The sequence below is a fragment of the Corella eumyota genome, chromosome 1 (genome assembly GCF_963082875.1).
Source record: "Corella eumyota chromosome 1, kaCorEumy4.1, whole genome shotgun sequence".
Classification (NCBI taxonomy): domain Eukaryota; kingdom Metazoa; phylum Chordata; class Ascidiacea; order Phlebobranchia; family Corellidae; genus Corella; species Corella eumyota.
In genome coordinates this window covers 4,993,910-5,012,438 of record NC_137490.1, presented here as the reverse complement: position 1 = coordinate 5,012,438, position 18,529 = coordinate 4,993,910, and the positions used below count along the sequence as shown (strand labels likewise).

At 36.0% G+C, this 18,529-nt stretch overlaps 4 protein-coding genes and 8 non-coding genes across 14 annotated transcripts; 2 read left to right on the top strand and 10 right to left on the bottom strand.

Annotated features, from left to right (window-relative positions):
* Positions 1–98: 98 nt before the first annotated feature.
* Positions 99–170, bottom strand: Trnah-gug (transfer RNA histidin (anticodon GUG)). Its single transcript has one exon. It is a non-coding gene; the product is annotated as a tRNA-His (tRNA).
* Positions 171–1,266: 1,096 nt separating this feature from the next.
* Positions 1,267–1,338, bottom strand: Trnah-gug (transfer RNA histidin (anticodon GUG)). The gene has a single exon. It is a non-coding gene; the product is annotated as a tRNA-His (tRNA).
* Positions 1,339–1,572: 234 nt separating this feature from the next.
* Positions 1,573–1,644, bottom strand: Trnah-gug (transfer RNA histidin (anticodon GUG)). The gene has a single exon. It is a non-coding gene; the product is annotated as a tRNA-His (tRNA).
* Positions 1,645–2,656: 1,012 nt separating this feature from the next.
* On the bottom strand, positions 2,657–2,728 carry Trnah-gug (transfer RNA histidin (anticodon GUG)). Its single transcript has one exon. It is a non-coding gene; the product is annotated as a tRNA-His (tRNA).
* A 1,027-nt stretch (positions 2,729–3,755) lies between these two features.
* Trnah-gug (transfer RNA histidin (anticodon GUG)) lies at positions 3,756–3,827 on the bottom strand. The gene has a single exon. It is a non-coding gene; the product is annotated as a tRNA-His (tRNA).
* A 387-nt stretch (positions 3,828–4,214) lies between these two features.
* On the bottom strand, positions 4,215–4,286 carry Trnah-gug (transfer RNA histidin (anticodon GUG)). Its single transcript has one exon. It is a non-coding gene; the product is annotated as a tRNA-His (tRNA).
* Positions 4,287–4,673: 387 nt separating this feature from the next.
* Trnah-gug (transfer RNA histidin (anticodon GUG)) lies at positions 4,674–4,745 on the bottom strand. Its single transcript has one exon. It is a non-coding gene; the product is annotated as a tRNA-His (tRNA).
* Positions 4,746–4,979: 234 nt separating this feature from the next.
* Trnah-gug (transfer RNA histidin (anticodon GUG)) lies at positions 4,980–5,051 on the bottom strand. Its single transcript has one exon. It is a non-coding gene; the product is annotated as a tRNA-His (tRNA).
* Positions 5,052–5,523: 472 nt separating this feature from the next.
* Positions 5,524–7,406, bottom strand: LOC145749557 (aarF domain-containing protein kinase 1-like). Its single transcript, XM_082565356.1, has one exon. The coding sequence runs from the start codon at positions 7,331–7,333 to the stop codon at positions 5,597–5,599; it is 1,737 nt and encodes a 578-aa protein (XP_082421482.1). The 5' UTR covers positions 7,334–7,406; the 3' UTR covers positions 5,524–5,596.
* A 223-nt stretch (positions 7,407–7,629) lies between these two features.
* Positions 7,630–10,321, top strand: LOC145764034 (lysosomal dipeptide transporter MFSD1-like). Of its 3 annotated transcripts, XM_082575603.1 has the most exons (4): positions 7,644–7,716; positions 7,811–7,876; positions 7,982–8,101; positions 8,191–10,321. In XM_082575603.1, the coding sequence occupies exons 3-4, from the start codon at positions 8,028–8,030 to the stop codon at positions 9,596–9,598; spliced, it is 1,482 nt and encodes a 493-aa protein (XP_082431729.1). In that variant the 5' UTR covers positions 7,644–7,716; positions 7,811–7,876; positions 7,982–8,027; the 3' UTR covers positions 9,599–10,321. The 3 variants fall into 3 exon arrangements, with proteins under 3 accessions (XP_082431727.1, XP_082431728.1, XP_082431729.1); XM_082575602.1 differs by having other exon boundaries at positions 7,643–7,716; positions 7,982–10,321; XM_082575601.1 differs by lacking the exon at positions 7,811–7,876 and having other exon boundaries at positions 7,630–7,716; positions 7,982–10,321.
* Positions 10,322–10,522: 201 nt separating this feature from the next.
* On the top strand, positions 10,523–12,489 carry LOC145764035 (EARP-interacting protein homolog). Its single transcript, XM_082575604.1, has 3 exons — positions 10,523–10,863; positions 11,142–11,933; positions 12,171–12,489. The coding sequence occupies exons 1-3, from the start codon at positions 10,663–10,665 to the stop codon at positions 12,333–12,335; spliced, it is 1,158 nt and encodes a 385-aa protein (XP_082431730.1). The 5' UTR covers positions 10,523–10,662; the 3' UTR covers positions 12,336–12,489.
* On the bottom strand, positions 12,343–17,654 carry LOC145745106 (microfibril-associated glycoprotein 4-like). The gene is made up of 6 exons (XM_082563138.1): positions 17,402–17,654; positions 17,040–17,173; positions 16,853–16,949; positions 16,597–16,693; positions 16,462–16,529; positions 12,343–12,856 (listed from the first exon to the last, which is right to left on the bottom strand). The coding sequence occupies exons 1-6, from the start codon at positions 17,652–17,654 to the stop codon at positions 12,618–12,620; spliced, it is 888 nt and encodes a 295-aa protein (XP_082419264.1). The 3' UTR covers positions 12,343–12,617.
* Between the last annotated feature and the right edge of the window lie 875 nt (positions 17,655–18,529).

Here is an 18,529-nt window from a genome sequence, read left to right as displayed (position 1 = left end):
GTAGATAAAATTTGCTAACCGGTATTCAAACCTGGATTGTGAAGGCCACAAATTAATGCAAGATAGGCCTATTTAAAAAACTCATGTACGGAAAAAAATGCTGTAACCAGGATTCGAACCTGGGTTGTCACGGCCACAACGTGAAGTACTAACCACTATACGATTACAGCGAAAGTAGCAGAGGATGGTTTCGATCCATCGACCTCTGGGTTATGGGACCAGCACGCTTCCGCTGCGTCACTCTGATATGATCCATTCAAGAGTAAGAGCCCACGTTAGCACGCGGCAAGTAGCGCGAACATTCAAAATGAGATAGATTGTAGATGAAATGGGATGTAAACAGGATTCTAACTTGGGGTTTCATGGCCCAAAAGTTAATTATTTACTATACGATTACAGCTTTAGTAGCGCAAATGGTTGAGATATTTAAGCCCCTGAATTTAACCCCAGCTTGATAATAAAAACTCACCCTACTACAATCAAAAGTAAAAAATAACCAACTTCAGCGAGCGGGTAAAATCGCCAACTTTCTAAAATGTTAGATGTAGAAAAATATTTGCTGTAACCAGGATTCGAACCTGGATTGTCACGGCCACAACGTGAAGTACCAACCACTATACGATTACAGCGAAAGTAGCAGAGGATGGTTTCGATCCATCGACCTCTGGGTTATGGGCCCAGCACGCTTCCGCTGCGCCACTCTGCTGTGAAATATGAAAGAGTAAGAGCCCAAGTCAACTCGCAACAAGTATTTGATTTTTATTGATTGTTAAAAATATGCTGTAACCAGGATTCTAACCTAAGTTGTTTCGGCCAAAAGCTCATACCTACTAAAATATTATAGAAAAAAAATGTGCTGTAACCAGGATTCGAACCTGGGTTGTCACGGCCACAACGTGAAGTAATAACCACTATACGATTACATCGCAAGTAGCAGAGGATAGATTCGAACCATCGACCTCTGGGTTATGGGCCCAGCACGCTTCCGCTGCGCCACTCTTCTTTAAAATATGAAAGAGTAAGAGCCCTCTGCAGCACGCGGCAAGTGGCGCGAACATTCAAAATGAGATAAAATGTAGATAAAATTTGGTAACCGGTATTCAAACCTGGATTGTGAAGGCCACAAATTAATGCAAGATAGGTCTATTTAAAAAAGTCATGTACGGAAAAAAAATGCTGTAACCAGGATTCGAACCTGGGTTGTTAAGGTCACAAACTAATCAGGATAACTATAAAGACATTTAAAAAAGTCATGTACGGAAAAAATGCTGTAACCAGGATTCGAACCTGGGTTGTCACGGCCACAACGTGAAGTACTAACCACTATACGATTACAGCGCAAGCAGCAGAGGATGGTTTCGATCCAACGACCTCTGGGTTATGGGGCTAGCACGCTTGCGCTGCGCCACTCTGCTATGAGATATTCAATGGTAAAGTCCCTTGCAGCAAACGGCAATTAGCGCAAATATTTAAAAATGAAAAGATTGTTAAAAAATATGCTGTAACCAGGATTCTAACCTAAGTTGTTTCAGCCAAAAGCTCAAACCTTCTAAAATATTATAGAAAAAAGTATGCTGTAACCAGGATTCGAACCTGGGTTGTCACGGCCACAACGTGAAGTACTAACCACTATACGATTACAGCGATGGTAGCAGAGAATGGTTTCGATCCATCGACCTCTGGGTTATGGGCGCAGCACGCTTCCGCTGCGCCACTCTGCTATGATCCATTCAAGAGTAAGAACCCACGTCAGCACGCGGCAAGTAGCGCGAACATTTAAAATGAGATAGATTGTGGATGAAATTGGATGTAAACAGGATTCTAACTTTGGTTTTCATGGCCCAAAAGTTAATTATTTACTATACGATTACAGCTTCAGTAGCGCAAATGGTTGAAATAGATAAACTCCTGAATTTAAGCCCAGCTTGATAATAAAAACTTATCCTACTACAATCAAATGTAAAAAATAACCAACTTCAGCGAGCGGGTAAAATCGCCAATTTGCTAAAATGTTAGATGTAGAAAAAAATGTGCTGTAACCAGGATTCGAACCTTGGTTGTCACGGCCACAACGTGAAGTACTAACCACTATACGATTACAGCGAAAGTAGCAGAGAATGGTTTCGATCCATCGACCTATGGGTTATGGACCCAGCACGCTTCCGCTGCGCCACTCTGCTGTGAAATATGAAAGAATAAGAGCCCTTTGCAGCACGCGGCAAGTGGTGCGAACATTCAAAATGAGATAAAATGTAGATAAAATTTGGTAACCGGTATTCAAACCTGGATTGTTAAGGCCACAAATTAATGCAAGATAGCCCTATTTAAAAAACTCATGTACGGAAAAAAAATGCTATAACCAGGATTCGAACCTGGGTTGTCACGGCCACAACGTGAAGTACTAACCACTATATGATTCAGCGTGAGTAGCAGAGGATGGTTTCGATCAATCAACCTCTGCGTTATGGGCCCAGCACGCTTCCGCTGCGCCACTCTGCTATGACATATTCAAGGGAAAAGTCCCTTGCAGCAAACGGCAAGTAGCGCAAATATTTAAAAATGAAAATATTCTTAAAAAATTGCTGTAACCAGGATTCTAACCTCAGTTATTTCGGCCAAAAGCTCAAACCTACTAAAATATTATAGAAAAAAAATGTGCTGTAACCAGGATTCGAACCTGGGTTGTCACGGCCACAACGTGAAGTACTAACCACTATACGATTACAGCGTGAGTAGCATAGGATGGTTTCGATCCATCGACCTCTGGGTTATGGGCCCAGCACGCTTCCGCTGCGCCACTCTGCTGTGAAATATGAAAGAGTAAGAGCCCTCTGCAGCACGCGGCAAGTGGCGCGAACATTCAAAATGAGATAAAATGTAGATAAAATTTGCTAACCGGTATTCAAACCTGGATTGTGAAGGCCACAAATTAATGCAAGATAGGCCTATTTAAAAAACTCATGTACGGAAAAAAAATGCTGTAACCAGGATTCGAACCTGGGTTGTCACGGCCACAACGTGAAGTACTAACCAATATACGATTACAGCGCGAGCAGCAGAGGATGGTTTCGATCCTTCGACCTCTGGGTTATGGGCCCAGCACGCTTCCGCTGCGCCACTCTGCTAATATCAACTCAAGAGTAAGAGCCCACGTCAGCACGCGGCAAGTAGCGCGAACATTCAAAATGAGATAGATTGTAGATGAAATTGGATGTAAACAGGATTCTAACTTGGGTTTTCATGGCCCAAAAGTTAATTATTTACTCTACGATTACAGCTTTAGTAGCGCAATTGGTTGAGATAGATAAACTCCTGAATTTAAGCCCAGCTTGATAATAAAAACTCACCCTACTACAATCAAAAGTAAAAAATGACCAACTTCAGCGAGCGGGTGAAATCGCCAACTTGCTAAAATGTTAGATGTAGAAAAAAATGTGCTGTAACCAGGATTCGAACCTGGGTTGTCACGGCCACAACGTGAAGTACTAACCAATATACGATTACAGCGCAAGTAGCAGAGGATGGTTTCGATCCATCGACCTCTGGGTTATGGGCGCAGCACGCTTCCGCTGCGCCACTCTGCTGAGAAATATGAAAGAGTAAGAGCCCTCTGCAGCACGCGGCAAGTGGTGCGAACATTCAAAATGAGATAAAATGTAGATAAAATTTGCTAACCGGTATTCAAACCTGGATTGTGAAGGCCACAAATTAATGCAAGATAGGCCTATTTAAAAAACTCGTGTACGGAAAAAAAATGCTGTAACCAGGATTCGAACCTGGGTTGTCACGGCCACAACGTGAAGTACTAACCACTATACGATTACAGCGCGAGCAGCAGAGTATGGTTTCGATCCATCGACCTCTGGGTTAATGGCCCAGCACGCTTCCGCTGCGTCACTCTGATATGATCCATTCAAGAGTAAGAGCCCACGTCAGCACGCGGCAAGTAGCGCGAACATTCAAAATGAGATAGATTGTAGATGAAATGGGATGTAAACAGGATTCTAACTTGTGGTTTCATGGCCCAAAAGTTAATTATTTACTATACGATTACAGCTTTAGTAGCGCAAATGGTTGAGATATGTAAGCTCCTGAATTTAACCCCAGCTTGATAATAAAAACTCACCCTACTACAATCAAAAGTAAAAAATAACCAACTTCAGCGAGCGGGTAAAATCGCCAACTTTCTAAAATGTTAGATGTAGAAAAAAATTTGCTGTAACCAGGATTCGAACCTGGGTTGTCACGGCCACAACGTGAAGTACTAACCACTATACGATTACAGCGAAAGTAGCAGAGGATGGTTTCGATCCATCGACCTCTGGGTTATGGGCCCAGCACGCTTCCGCTGCGCCACTCTGCTGTGAAATATGAAAGAGTAAAAGCCCAAGTCAACTCGCGACAAGTAGCGCGAACATTTAAAATGAGATAGATTGTGGATGGAATTGGATGTAAACAGGATTCTAACTTGGGTTTTCATGGCCCAAAAGTTAATTATTTACTATACGATTACAGCTTCAGTAGCGCAAATGGTTGAGATAGATAAACTCCTGAATTTAAGCCCAGCTTGATAATAAAAACTCACCCTACTACAATCAAAAGTAAAAAATGACCAACTTCAGCGAGCGGGTGAAATCGCCAACTTTCTAAAATGTTAGATGTAGAAAAAAATGTGCTGTAACCAGGATTCGAACCTGGGTTGTCACGGCCACAACGTGAAGTACTAACCACTATACGATTACAGCGAAAGTAGCAGAGGATGGTTTCGATTTATCGACCTCTGGGTTATGGGCCCAGCACGCTTCCGCTGCGCCACTCTGCTATGAGATATTCAAGGGTAAAGTCCCTTGCAGCCAATGGCAAGTAGCGCAAATATTTAAAAATGTAAAGATTGTTAAAAATATGCTGTAACCAGGATTCTAACCTAAGTTGTTTCGGCCAAAAGCTCAAACCTACTAAAATATTATAGAAAAAAAATGTGCTGTAACCAGGATTCGAACCTGGGTTGTCACGGCCACAACGTGAAGTACTAACCACTATACGATTACAGCGCAAGTAGCAGAGGATGGTTTCGATCCATCGACCTCTGGGTTATGGGCCCAGCACGCTTCCGCTGCGCCACTCTGCTGTGCGGCATAGCGGTGTTAAGCTGCGTACTACAGTGGCAAGTAGCACAACTGTTTTATAAGTTCGAAATATTTTTATTAATATTATTTTCATGCACACGCTTTGCCATTGAAAATTATTGTTTAGTGTAACTTTCGACTAAATATGCAACAAATTTTCTACCTACGTAGATTAATTTTTTTATTTGTTTAAAATTGAATTGTGGCAGATATATTTTGTTTAAGGTCTACATTTTGTATTGAATTCTTTTTAAATATGGCTTTAAATGTTTGTGTTTTTAATAAGCTAATGGTAAATATATATATACTGACTTGAAGTTAAAATTTTACTAGACATAATAGTTAGTTTTATTTGTCACAAATAAATAAATTAACATTAAAAACAGATTGTACAGAAGTTGAGAAAAAACACATAAGAACAATAAATATAAATATTACCTAACTGAAACAATTAAAATAAAAGTAAACATTTAAAGTTGCTGAATTTTGGAACGTATATTTAAAACAAAAACTCTTTCTGCCTCTTCGTCATATGGTTCCGATACAACTGCATCTTTTGTTAAATCTTTTTCAGAAATGTTTCTTAAATTTTTTGTCGGCACGGCTACACTTGCTTTTCTTTTTCCTAATAAAACTTGTAACCATAAAAACCATTCATACAAGGTGATTTTCATTAAACCGAAGTAGAGTTGATACTTGAACTTAATCGAACTCCCAATACCTGACTCCTTTCTTAATTGTAGGTCATGTAATGCCCGTAAACAACATCTTGACATATTCAAAAAACCCGAAGCATGGCCTCTTACACCATAGGAGAACTCCAAGCCTCTAAGGTGGTCATTTGCTTTTAAAACAAGCAACATTTCACTAGAAACATTGGCAAGGACTTGGGAAATATCAGGTAGTAATCTACCAGCTCCATCCCTAATGGCGGTATCCTCATTTTTGGTAAAATCTGTGTTTACTATTCCAGTTTCACCAACAACCTTCCATGCTCTTCCAGAAACAATAGTGGCAAGTAATGGAAACATATCACCCCCACCTATTGCTCTTCCATGTATTTCCATACCTTTAACATCTGTGTTGATTATAGACTGCCATAAACTTGCATAGTGAAACCTGAAATCTTCTGATAAACGACGGTACAGTCCATGGTCTAATAAAACTAGCTCTAGTGATTTAGTATTGTAAAACAAGGATTTAATTTTTTGAGAAAAAGTTGAGTTGTTGGTGTCTTGTTGTTTCCATCGCACTAAAACATTCCCAGGATGTGGATCAGAATGCACAAACCCATGAACAAAAATCATTTCACTAAACAATTTTCCTAATAATTTTGAAACATGACTAAAATCAATTGAGTGTTCTTTAAGATAACCTGCATCGTCAACCTGGCCCCCTGAAAAAAACTCCATAACTAAAACACGCTCCGTGCAGTAATTCCAATATATTTTAGGCAGTTTAACCCAGTCAAAAGATTTTAAGTTTTCAGTTGCTTCTGCACAGTTTTTAGCTTCGTGTCTGAAATCCAATTCCAGTGGTAAATTTCTCCTGGTCTCATCACTCAGCCACATCAAATTAAAATCTGGAAACAAATATTTGACCCACTTGAGTGACCTTTCCATTACATCCATGTCATGATCTGCTAAAGCTCGAACGCTGTAATGTTGCACTTTAACAGCAACAGTAGAATCATCATTTTTTAACTTGGCCTTGTATACTTGCGCTAGAGATGCTGTGCCAATAGGTTTTTCATCAAATTCGGAAAACACTTCGGCAATGTCTTTTATATTTAGATCTTCTTTTAAAACACACTTGATTTCCTCAAAACTGCTTTGAGGGGCATTACTGTGCAATACCTTCAGTTGTTGTGTGTATTCATATGGCAATAAATAATCCATTGAGCCCAGTAGTTGTCCAACTTTAAGGTATGCTGCACGATTTCGCCAACATAACTCAAATATTTTTGTCGCAGATCTGGAATGAGCCTTGGACTTTTCAATTTCATATTCTTTAGAACTAGGATTTAAATTGTACAATGAATACTTGTAATCAAGAATAATAGAAGCCGTTTTACAGCCAGTTCGTATTTCTCGCGTAAATGGAAAATGATATTTTGATAAATCGATTACATTATTATAATCTAAAGCATATCCTGATACACTTCCCCCAACAGTACATCCTAAAATGTACTTTGAAATACGTAACATCACAAAAACACGAAGAACACAAGTTTTTACATAAGTTTAGTTTGTCATTGCTTTACAAAATCTCGGCAATGACGTCATCATTGTAATGTTTACATTCTGTTCTTGACCGCACATTTCATCATGCGAAACTTTTTTAACGTAATTTAAAAAAAAATCTAAAATAATAATTGATTATTGCTGGGTTAGAAAACTTAATTAACTCTTTATGAAGTTTTGGTAATAAAATAAATAAAATGAAAATTCTAATAAAATTTATTTGTCACGGTTGATTTTACTACGTCGTAAAATTTTTACAATGTGAACTCATGACCAGTGAACAACAAACAACAAAATCGCTCGGCAAGCATTTATCTTGCTGTAAAACAGTAAAATTTGAGGAACAGGTACTTTTAAAAAGAATGTATTTTTAGTGTGATTTAAAATATAATTGTTAGGTAGTATTTTAATACTAACTATAGATCCTTTAACTGAATTTAGATATTTGCAGATCATCTATTAACTATATCCAGGATATCTATATTTTGATATTGTATCGAGCCCATGGTCTGTCGATTTATGTTAATTTTTTAGCTTGTTAGTGGAAAATTTTAAACCAAGAATTACTTTAAGATTCAAAGACCCTTTTTAAACAAAATTCTATATCCACAGACTTAATTATCTAATCTGGATTAATAAAACCAACTGTGAAAAATGGATGATGGAAAGGAAGAATCGGAACCTCTTATCAAGCATCATGATAAAGAGGATGAAGAAGGACCACAGAAAAGAGTAAGTTGTTCTGAATTTTGTGGAAATATAACTGACCCAACAAGTTTATCTCATCGAATCGTTGTTTTAACCTTGATGTGTTTTCTAAGTTTTGGGAGTTATTTCTGTTATGACAATCCAGCAGCCTTGCATGTACAAATAAAAAATGATTTGGACATAAACGAGTCAACATTCATGCAACTGTATGCTTGGTATTCTTGGCCAAATGTTATCTTGTGCTTTTTTGGTGGATTTTTACTAGATAGGGTCTTAGGGGTTAGACTCGGAAGTATAATTTTCAGTTTGTTTGTCCTTGTTGGTCAACTTATATTTGCGCTCGGTGCTTTGTTGGAGGAAGTTTGGTTAATGGATGCGGGACGCTTTGTTTTTGGCATCGGAGGAGAATCGCTAGCTGTCGCTCAAAATACTTACGCCGTTTTATGGTTCAAGGAAAAGGAATTAAACTTGGTGTTTGGTCTTCAACTTAGTATGGCTCGTATTGGTAGCACTGTTAACATGAACTTAATGGAGCCTGTGTATGATTTGGTTAAAACAGTTAGCCCCACACACACTTTAGGAATATCGTTGTTTATTGCTGCAGGGACTTGCGTTTTTTCACTAGCTTGTGCTCTTTTTTTGGCTTCCTTGGATAAGCGAGCAGAACGCTTGACAGAAAGGAAAAAGAAAGACACTGGAGAAGTTGTCAAGATAACAGATGTAAGACATTTTTCTTTACAATTATGGCTTGTTTTTATTATTTGTGTTGGCTATTACGTCGCTGTGTTCCCTTTTATTGGACTTGGCAAAATATTTTTTCAGGAAAAGTTTAACTTTTCACCTGCCAGTGCAAGTGCTGTAAACAGCATTGTTTACATTTTGTCAGCCCCCTGTTCCCCGGTTCTTGGATTTATGGTTGATAGACTTGGTAAAAATGTGTTATGGGTCATAGTAGCTGTTGTGACAACTTTGTTATCTCACGGGTTATTAGCATTTACATTCTTAAATCCATGGGTGGCAATGTCAATTATGGGAGTCTCATATTCGTTATTGGCATGTGCATTGTGGCCTTTAGTTGCTTTCCTCGTTCCTGAGCATCAACTTGCTACAGCATATGGTGTCATGCAGTCAGTGCAAAATCTTGGTCTTGCAGTGGTTTCTATTCTAGCTGGTACTATATTAGATTCTGATGGTTACTTTATGTTAGAAGTATTCTTTTGTGCTTGCGTCAGTATTGCTCTGATTGCAAGCTTGTTACTTTATTTTGTCGATTATATTCGTGCCAGTGATTTAAATCTCTCCGCAAAGGAAAGAGAATTAAAAGCAAAGAAGGAGGACAGTGATTCAGTGGTTGAAAGTTGTGCCATAAATGATGCACACACTTCGGCCTATGAACCTCGTAAACCTGTGCCAGCCTATGTGATTCGAAATCGATATTATTCTAGAATTGGGGCCCAAATACCAGAACATCTTCTTGCCCACACCAGCTTTCACAAATCAAGATCTAATACATTTCCTTGAACTCTTTAATTTTTCAATATTTGTTCAACAAATTTTATGCATTTGTTTGTTATATTTTTTTTCTCTACTTTTTTTTTTTCTCTACTGTAGTTCATTAAATTGCATTCAAGCGGCACTTTATTCTTCTTGCATGTTTATTTTTTTTCTTTCTAAATATTGATTCTAGCTCACCAATACTATAAATTTTTGTAAACTTACTTAAAATGGGTTTTATAAATTACAATATGTACAGTTTGATTAGGTTGATTGATATCATCTTAGCAATTGTTAAATCTTAATAAATTTCTTTCAATATCTTAATATTATTCAGTTTTTTTCTAGTTGTCGTTGCGCTTAAATAATTTTTCTTCAGTTTGTTGCTGATATTGTACTGGTATTTTATTGTATGTGCAATTATTATTCATAATGTTCAAAACTGTGTTAAGATGATGGGAGCAAAAACATACAAATATGTAAATTTGTTGTTTTCATGTAAAAATTATAAAGATTAATAGCAAAAGTTTTATTGTGGCATATTTTAATAGTTAAAACGAGTATAGTACTAACAACATTTTTTTGCTACTTTTTGTATGTAGTATTGTTTATATAGTGCCAAGATACAAAATTATTTTAACAATTTAAGTGTTATTTCCTGACAATACACAATGCTTTAATATACATTTTGTTAATTATAACTGTTAAAAGTTTTTTTAAATTTACCATTTTCATGCAACCATTTTAAATTTTCAGGTTTAAGTAAATAATGTTGCTTTAGAATGTATTTAAAAAATCATGAATCAACGAGTTAAAAAATTGGTGGATCCCGAAATAAATCCTTGTCTTGAAGAATACAAAAAATCACTAGATTGTTTATCCCGACACAACGGGGATCGACAATATTGCATCGGGCCTTTTTCCGAATATCGGGGCTGTAAAAAGTTTTGGGGTGACGTCAAAAGGAAGCGTTTGGATCAGGGTATTAGGCCTTCCATGCCAGGATTGGCTGAAAGAAACCAATTTAAGGAACTTATTGGGGACAAGTTACCCTACGCACAAAAACCCGATCCAAAACTTCTTAACTAAAGATGGATATAGAAGATGCACCACTTATTTACGGAGTTGAGCTCTCCGCACGGTGTTTGTGCCCTCAAGTGGCAGAAACAAATGTTACGAGGTTTCTCGTTGCGACACAGTCACTACGACAGGAAAACCAAATTCACTTGATCGAATTCGATGACGAGAACAACCAACTTGAAAAAACTGTTTATTCACATTCGCCTGGTGAGGTTAGTTAAACAAAGCAGAAACCTTATTTTTTTTTACTTTTATTTAAAATTTGTATTGCACCATACACTAATCTTTTTTATATGTGTACATCAGTTACAAGTTTATTTAAAAACATTAAAAGCAATGCATATAAGTTTAATACAAATATCAATTCAGATATTGTACTTTTTGGGGGTTTTGTAAAATTGTTTTTTTTTAAATCAATGTTGCATGTATTTTCTAAACAAATTGTTAAACTGACTAATAATAAATTAACTCTATTCATCAATTATTACAGGTTTGGCACATTTCCTCAAGTTTTCATGACCCTGCAATTTTTTCCACCTGCTACAGCAAATATTCTGATGGAGCTATTCACACTGGCTGTAAGTTGTGGAAATTGCCAACTGGCGATAATTCCGATAAAGATTTTTCTGCAAATGATGAACAACAAAGTAATGTATTTATACAAGAGGTGGGTGAAATTATTAATAAGGAAAATACACAAATTACCCATGCACTGTGGAAGCCTATAGAGGATGACCCGAAGGTCATGACTCTTAGTGAAGGAGTCATCGAACTTTGGGATATTTCTGATAATTCTGTGGCTGCGGTCAACAGTTTTAAAATGCCAGGTAAGAAAGGTATCCCCTGTTCAATTACAAACGGAAAGTGGAACCCTCATCACGGTGCAAAGCAGTTTGCGATAGCCACAGGCCAACATGTGATAGGTTGGGACGTCAGGACCAATGCAGAAACTTTTAAAATGGAAAACATTCACGGCCAACTGGTTCGAGATCTTGACTTTAACCCGAACAAGCAATACCACCTTGTTACATGTGGTGATGATTGTATGGTCAAGTTCTGGGATGTAAGAGAACCAACTGCCCCGATTTCAGTGATCAAGGATGAACATTCTCACTGGGTTTGGGCAGCTCGCTTCAACCCATTTCATGACCAGTTGGTGCTAAGTTGTGGAAGTGATAGCAGAGTTGTCTTGTACAACAAAACTTCAATTTCGTCGGAGCCGTTTGGTCATTTAATTGACGATGACGAAGACATAGAAAGTGGAGAAGAGGATATTAAAGAGGTGGGTATACCATTGATTCTACTTAACTTAAGATACCTTTTAGAACATAACCATTGTTTTAACTATACCAGTTCGAAAATACTGGTTATATATGGCATGTTTGCTAAATTCAACTTAAATTCAAACACATCCGCTGGACTAAATTAACTGTGGTAAGTAAACAAAATTACCTACAGGCACTCACTAAACTAAAAAATTTCTTTCTACGACCCCTTTTTTTGTTAAAATTTTTCCCAGATCCCGAAAGATGGTCTTATTGGTGTTTATGAGGAACACGAGGATAGTGTTTATGCCGTGGAATGGAGCTCTGCTGATCCATGGTCTTTTGCATCTTTAAGTTATGACGGAAGAGTTGTTGTCAACAAGGTCCCGAAAAAAGTCAAATTCGACATTCTTCTTTAAACGATAATTGCTTGTTTATTTGTGTTTGTAAATGGGTCAAGATATTTATTTAAAACTATACAAAAATACTGAAAAAGATGCTTGGAGTATATTTAATACATTAGTTTTTCAGTAAATAAACAAAACAATTAGTTTATAGTCAGTTAAAATTTTTAATTCAACATTTTACAAGGGGTATTCGTTCTTTTTTATCATGTAAAGTGTTAAAAACACCGAAATAATCTATGTACATGTTATCACGACTACTTAGCCAACAAATTTGTACAGTTGCCAGTAATGCCCTTATGTTGGCCGAATCATCATCTTGGTTTCCTTCAGAGAGTACAAATGACCTCTCCAACCTCCCCAGCTTGTTGCTTGAATTGTATCTCCTCTTCCGGTTAGGTACCATCCATTTAGGTTTGAATCGTAACAGGCAACGTACCACCATGCCCCGTTACGTGCACAATTGCCATCTGTTTCGTCGTTATCGTTATCTATAGTCGTAAATGCTTTTTTGTTGTGATGGGCCATCGCATCACCTGTGTTTATACAAGATAGTTTTTCAACAGAGGTTATGATAAAAAATTGGCAAGTTGCGCGCACAAATTTTTTTCATTGTCGGGCCAAAGTTATTTTATGGTCGGGCCAGAATTTATTTTGCGTCTGGCCAAAGTTATTTTGTGGTCGGGCCAAACTACCTTTATGGTCGGGCCAGAATTTATTTTCCGTCTGGCCAAAGTTATTTTGTGGTCGGGCCAAACTACCTTTATGGTCGGGCCAGAATTTATTTTCCGTCTGGCCAAAGTTATTTTATGGTCGGGCCAAACTACCTTTATGGTCGGGCCAGAATTTATTTGCCGTCTGGAAAAAGTTATTTTGTGGTCGGGCCAAACTACCTTTATGGTCGGGCCAGAATTTATTTTCCGTCTGGCAAAAGTTATTTTGTGGTCGGGCCAAACTACCTTTATGGTCGGGCCAGAATTTATATGCCGTCTGGCAAAAGTTATTTTGTGGTCGGGCCAAACTACCTTTATGGTCGGGCCAGAATTTATTTGCCGTCTGGCCAAAGTTATTTTGTGGTCGGGAAAAACTACCTTTATGGTCGGGCCAGAATTTATTTGCGGTCTGGCAAAAGTTATGTCGTGGTCGGGCCAGAATACATTTGCGATCTGGCCAAAGTTATTTCGTGGTCGGGCCAGAATATATTTGTAGTCAATATAAAAAAGTTATTAAAAGTTATTACGGTCAGGGCAACCTTTATTTTCGGTAGAGTTAAATTGTTTTATAGTCGTTCCAAAAGTTTGAGACGGTTAGCAAAAGCAATACTTGTTTTTAGCCGATTGCAGCTTCGCCTACGTACGTGTTTTTCTATATATTATGTTATGGCACCAAACGGGTTTAATAACATTTAATGCAATAAACATTAGATAAAAAGATGTATAAAATGTAATCAAGTCATGTATTTTTTTATTTATTACTTTCTTTTATTCGTAAATTTTTAAACGGGCAATACTGACTTTAAAGCGCTTTGAAGCGAGTTGGAAAATGGGCTCACTCTACCAGGGTTAAGGATTAGTGCTAAATTTTGTAACAAAAAGAAAAAATATTTATTTTAACGAAACCAAACGGCCAATCTACTTTTATGGTCGGGCCAGAATTTATTTGCTTTCTGGCCAAAGCTATTTTGTGGTCTGGTCAAACTACTTTGGCGGTCTTTCCAAAGTTATTTTATGTTTGTGACGACTGGCGAACTATATTCACTGCACGGCCAAACAGCCTAAGTTTTTTTATTACCGTAACTAAATATTATTACTGACTGGTTGAAATGTTTTTTGTCATGCTAAATTTGCTTTGCCAAATGTAAATTACGGTCTTACATCTTAGCCAAACCGTTTAGACAGTCTTGCTCAAGTTACAAGTTTTAATTTTAAAACATATTGACTACTGACAATAGTAATTTTTTTTGTGCGCTGCAGCTGAGTATATTTAAGTTTAAGTGCATTTTATTTGTATCTATAAAGTTTTTTTGCAATTAAGATAATATTTTAAAGTGTATTTTAAAAAAGACTCTAATATAAAATATTTTAAAGAAGACTCTAATACAAGTTTTAAAAAAAGAATAAAACTTGAATTTAAAAAAACAAATAGTGAAAAATAAAACAAACAACATACACACAAAATTAAAATACCCACACTTAAAAGTTTACACCAAGACATTTACAATTTCTTTCAATTTTCACAATAAAATTGCATAGATGAAACAAACTAAATCAAATTTACACAATATTAAGTTTTAAAGGTTAACTGTTAAAATATTATTCTCGTTTTTTATTCGTTAAACGATGTAAATTGTTTTTTTTAAATTAGGACCTTTTAAAATTATGCTTAAACAAAATAACGTAATATTGTCTAAGTTTTTATGGCTCATAAACAGAAACCCAAACGCAATTTAACTTTTTTCAAGCACTAAATTTCTACAAAATTAAAAATAGGTCAAAGTAATTATTTAACATGAGCTATTTCGCACTTTGCAATAGCGTTTTTATAACAGACTTTTAGAAGCCAGAATCAAATAGGTGTGAATTAAACAAACTATTTTTTTTTAAAAACCTGTTGGTAGGCATTTTTATTTTCGTAATCTTTTGTTTTCTTAGCACTTTTTCAACCTTTATTTTTTCTAAGCCTTTTTTGTCAGTATTGTAACTTTACATGTAAAATAATAAAATGTGTACGAAATACAATAAACACTAGCTACAAATTTAAAAACACCCAATTATTAGCCGATAAAAAACGTAAAAAGGTTGAAAGCTTCGCTTCGTATCCTGGGATTGTAAATATTGTTAAGGTGGCTAAATTTTTTTTTCACATGGACTTTATACATCTACACACTATTTGGTTTCGTTAAAATAAATAATTTTTTCTTTTTGTTACAAAATTTAGCACTAATCCTTAACCCTGGTAGAGTGAGCCCATTTCAACTCGCTTCAAAGCGCTTTAAAGTCAGTATTGCCCGTTTAAAAATAAAATTTACGAATAAAAGAAAGTAATAAATAAAAAAATACATGACTTGATTACATTTTATACATCTTTTTATTTAATGTTTATAGCATTAAATGTTATTAAGCCCGTTTGGTGCCATAACATAATATATAGAAAAACACGTACGTAGGCGAAGCTGCAATCGGCTAAAAACAAGTATTGCTTTTGCCAACCGTCTTAAACTTTTGGAACGACTATAAAACAATTCAACTCTACCAAAAATAAAGGTTGCCCTGATCGTAATAACTTTTAATAACTTTTTTATATTGACTACAAATATATTCTGGCCTGACCACGAAATAACTTTGGCCAGATCGCAAATGTATTCTGGCCCGACCACGAAATAACTTTGGCCAGACCGCAAATAAATTCTTCCCCGACCACAAAATAACTTTGGCCAGACCTCAAATAAATTCTTGCCCGACCACAAAATAACTTTAGCCAGACCGCAAATAAATTGTGGCCCGACCACAAAATAACTTTAGCCAGACCGCAAATAAATTGTGGCCCGACCACAAAATAACTTTAGCCAGACCGCAAATAAATTGTGGCCCGACCACAAAATAACTTTAGCCAGACCGCAAATAAATTGTGGCCCGACCACAAAATAACTTTAGCCAGACCGCAAATAAATTGTGGCCCGACCACAACATAACTTTGGCCAGACCCCAAATAAATTCTTTCCCGACCACAAAATAACTTTAGCCAGACCGCAAATAAATTGTGGCCCGACCACAACATAACTTTTGCCAGACCCCAAATAAATTGTGGCCCGACCACAAAATAACTTTGGCCAGACCGCAAATATAGTTAGGCAAAACCCACAACCTAGTTTGGTTAGACCTTCTTAATATTTCGGTACGGTTATAAAATAACTTTGGCAAGGTCGCAAATAAATTGTGGCCCGACCCCAAAATAACTTTTACCAGACCGAAAATAAATTCTGGCCCGACCATAAAATAACTTTGGCCAGACCGCAAATATAGTTTTGCTTGTCATTGATGCCAGACTTTAGTCATTACTCCGACTCTAGTTTTTTTTGTTAAAAACGGCTTATTTAACACTGTTAATGGTAAAATTAGAATTTTTAAAAATAATTTAAAACCTGCATTTCCACTATATCCTCCAATTTTAAGTCGGTAAAGATCATCAGCTGAACCAATTTCAAAAGTGCTGAAAACAAGGTACTTTAAAAATTGCTTAGTCGTAGTCGTGTGTTATATTTTACGTTTTTACAAACCTGTATTTTGCATATCGTACATTATTGTCCCAGTCTTTTAAATCTATTCTAAGCTCGTATTTGTGCGAGTTGGTCATGAAATGTAGTAGATCTAACCCTAACAAATAAAGTTTGTTGATTAATTTTTTGCCAAAGCAAGAGCAAAATTTACACAACACCAATATATCAAACCCATGCTTACAAAATAAGTAGCAGCCATTAAAAAACTGCTTAAGCAGCTATTTTACTTTTGTTTTTATTCTCGTATAAGTTTTACCTAACCAGTATTCTCCGGTAGGACTTCCAAATCCATGTGTGTAGTTGTACCAGTTCCTAACAAAATCTACCGATCCGTCAAAACGGTTTTGGAAAACCTGTAATAATAAAAGCATGGCACAACAACTGCAAAAAACTGTAAGGTTAAAAATGCAGGTTATGTTAGTAATATGAATTGAAGTAATTACTAGCCAACCACCACCATCTGTTTCCTGATCACAGTAAACTTGCTTTATTTCGTTGTCTGCAAATATCCCATAAACCCCATTTGATTCGGAGCCAGCGTTGTAATGAGAAAGGCAATCTCGCGCTCGCAGAAATGCTGTAAAGCATTTATTTTAAGTCAGAAATTAAAGACTAAATACAACAATTATGGCAATATATTAATCATGTGACATTTTTTGTTAAACATATTGTTTTAAAAAAATAATTTTGATACTAGGCTGCCCGATTTTAAATGTTTTTGGCTTAGACTTGAGGTTAGTATAGAGTTTATATGTAGAAAAATCTAAATTAACAAAACTTTAAGATAGTACTGTTAAAATGTTACTTGTGCTTAATTTTTCCAATTCTTTTAAACGATTTTCTACCAACAAAAAACTGTCTTCTGTGTCTTCGGAAGCTCCCTTTTCACCCTTAACTCCTTGACTTCCGACGACTCCAGGGGGCCCCCGCTTTCCAGGAACCCCAGGTAGACCTCTTTCACCCGGTTCGCTGTCACCCCCACAAGTAAGAGTAACACTGCGCTGGCTACAAACTGAACCCAACAAAAACGTTGTAATTAAAATTTGAATTACCCGCATAGCTGATAGGCTACTATTTCTAGACTTTGCAACTATTGTAAACTGTATAAATAAAACTATTCTTTTATTTATAAAAATGTTGTTATGCTGTGTTATGTAGCGTTTTAAATAAGTTATATATTAATTTTAATATTTTAGTCTAAACGCTGAATAAGTTATTAATAATTTATTGTGTTGTCTGTACACGATTTATTACATGCCAACAAGTTTGCAATAATTATCCTATTTTGGCTCAGGATTTATTTTTTATGTAACACGGGGTTTTTCGAAAGAGCTACAGCATAAAAGATTAATGCGCGCGATATTTAATTTATTTAAATCGTTTATCATTGTATGACAATGAGTAATATCGAAAGTATTTTCGAAACTATTAATTTGCAAATGCAAGCAATTACGTAAATTAAATTAAATCATAGTGTTATATAATACAAAAACTTCAATCAATCACCTTATATTGTAATTGTTTATTTTTGATTGCGTTTAATTTTGGATTTCCTTATCCATCTGCTCTAAACCTTTCAGATAATTAAATTGTTTAAACAAGGAAGTTGAGTTTCACTAAAAAAATGTCAACATATTTATATTAAAACACAATGGCAAAAACCGATATTTAAATATCAATATGGTAATACAAATTTATTTGTTCTGATAAATGACACTTCCCCCCTTTACCTTTAAAATAATCTCCTCTTCAATATTTTGAATTATTGATTATTGTTTTTGATGACATTAACAAGCAATATTAAAAATAAACCAACTGAGTTGTTTACGAAATATAACGACACATACTACAAACGTGTAAATGTTGCTTTTAATAAATCAATAACTATCAATTCACTGCGGATGTTCACTTGTTATATAACATTCATTTATTA

Coding starts and splice junctions, on each gene's coding strand:
- LOC145764034 (XM_082575601.1), top strand. CDS start 8,024: ATGGATGATGGAAAGGAAGAATCGGAACCTCTTATCAAGCATCATGAT.
- LOC145764035 (XM_082575604.1), top strand. CDS start 10,663: ATGGATATAGAAGATGCACCACTTATTTACGGAGTTGAGCTCTCCGCA. Junction 10,864..11,141: donor ATTCACATTCGCCTGGTGAG/GTTAGTTAAACA, acceptor CAATTATTACAG/GTTTGGCACATTTCCTCAAG. Junction 11,934..12,170: donor GAGAAGAGGATATTAAAGAG/GTGGGTATACCA, acceptor AATTTTTCCCAG/ATCCCGAAAGATGGTCTTAT.
- LOC145745106 (XM_082563138.1), bottom strand. CDS start 17,654: ATGCGGGTAATTCAAATTTTAATTACAACGTTTTTGTTGGGTTCAGTT. Junction 17,174..17,401: donor ATTGGAAAAATTAAGCACAA/GTAACATTTTAA, acceptor AATGCTTTACAG/CATTTCTGCGAGCGCGAGAT. Junction 12,857..16,461: donor AGGATATAGTGGAAATGCAG/GTTTTAAATTAT, acceptor GTATAAACACAG/GTGATGCGATGGCCCATCAC.
- LOC145749557 (XM_082565356.1), bottom strand. CDS start 7,333: ATGTTACGTATTTCAAAGTACATTTTAGGATGTACTGTTGGGGGAAGT.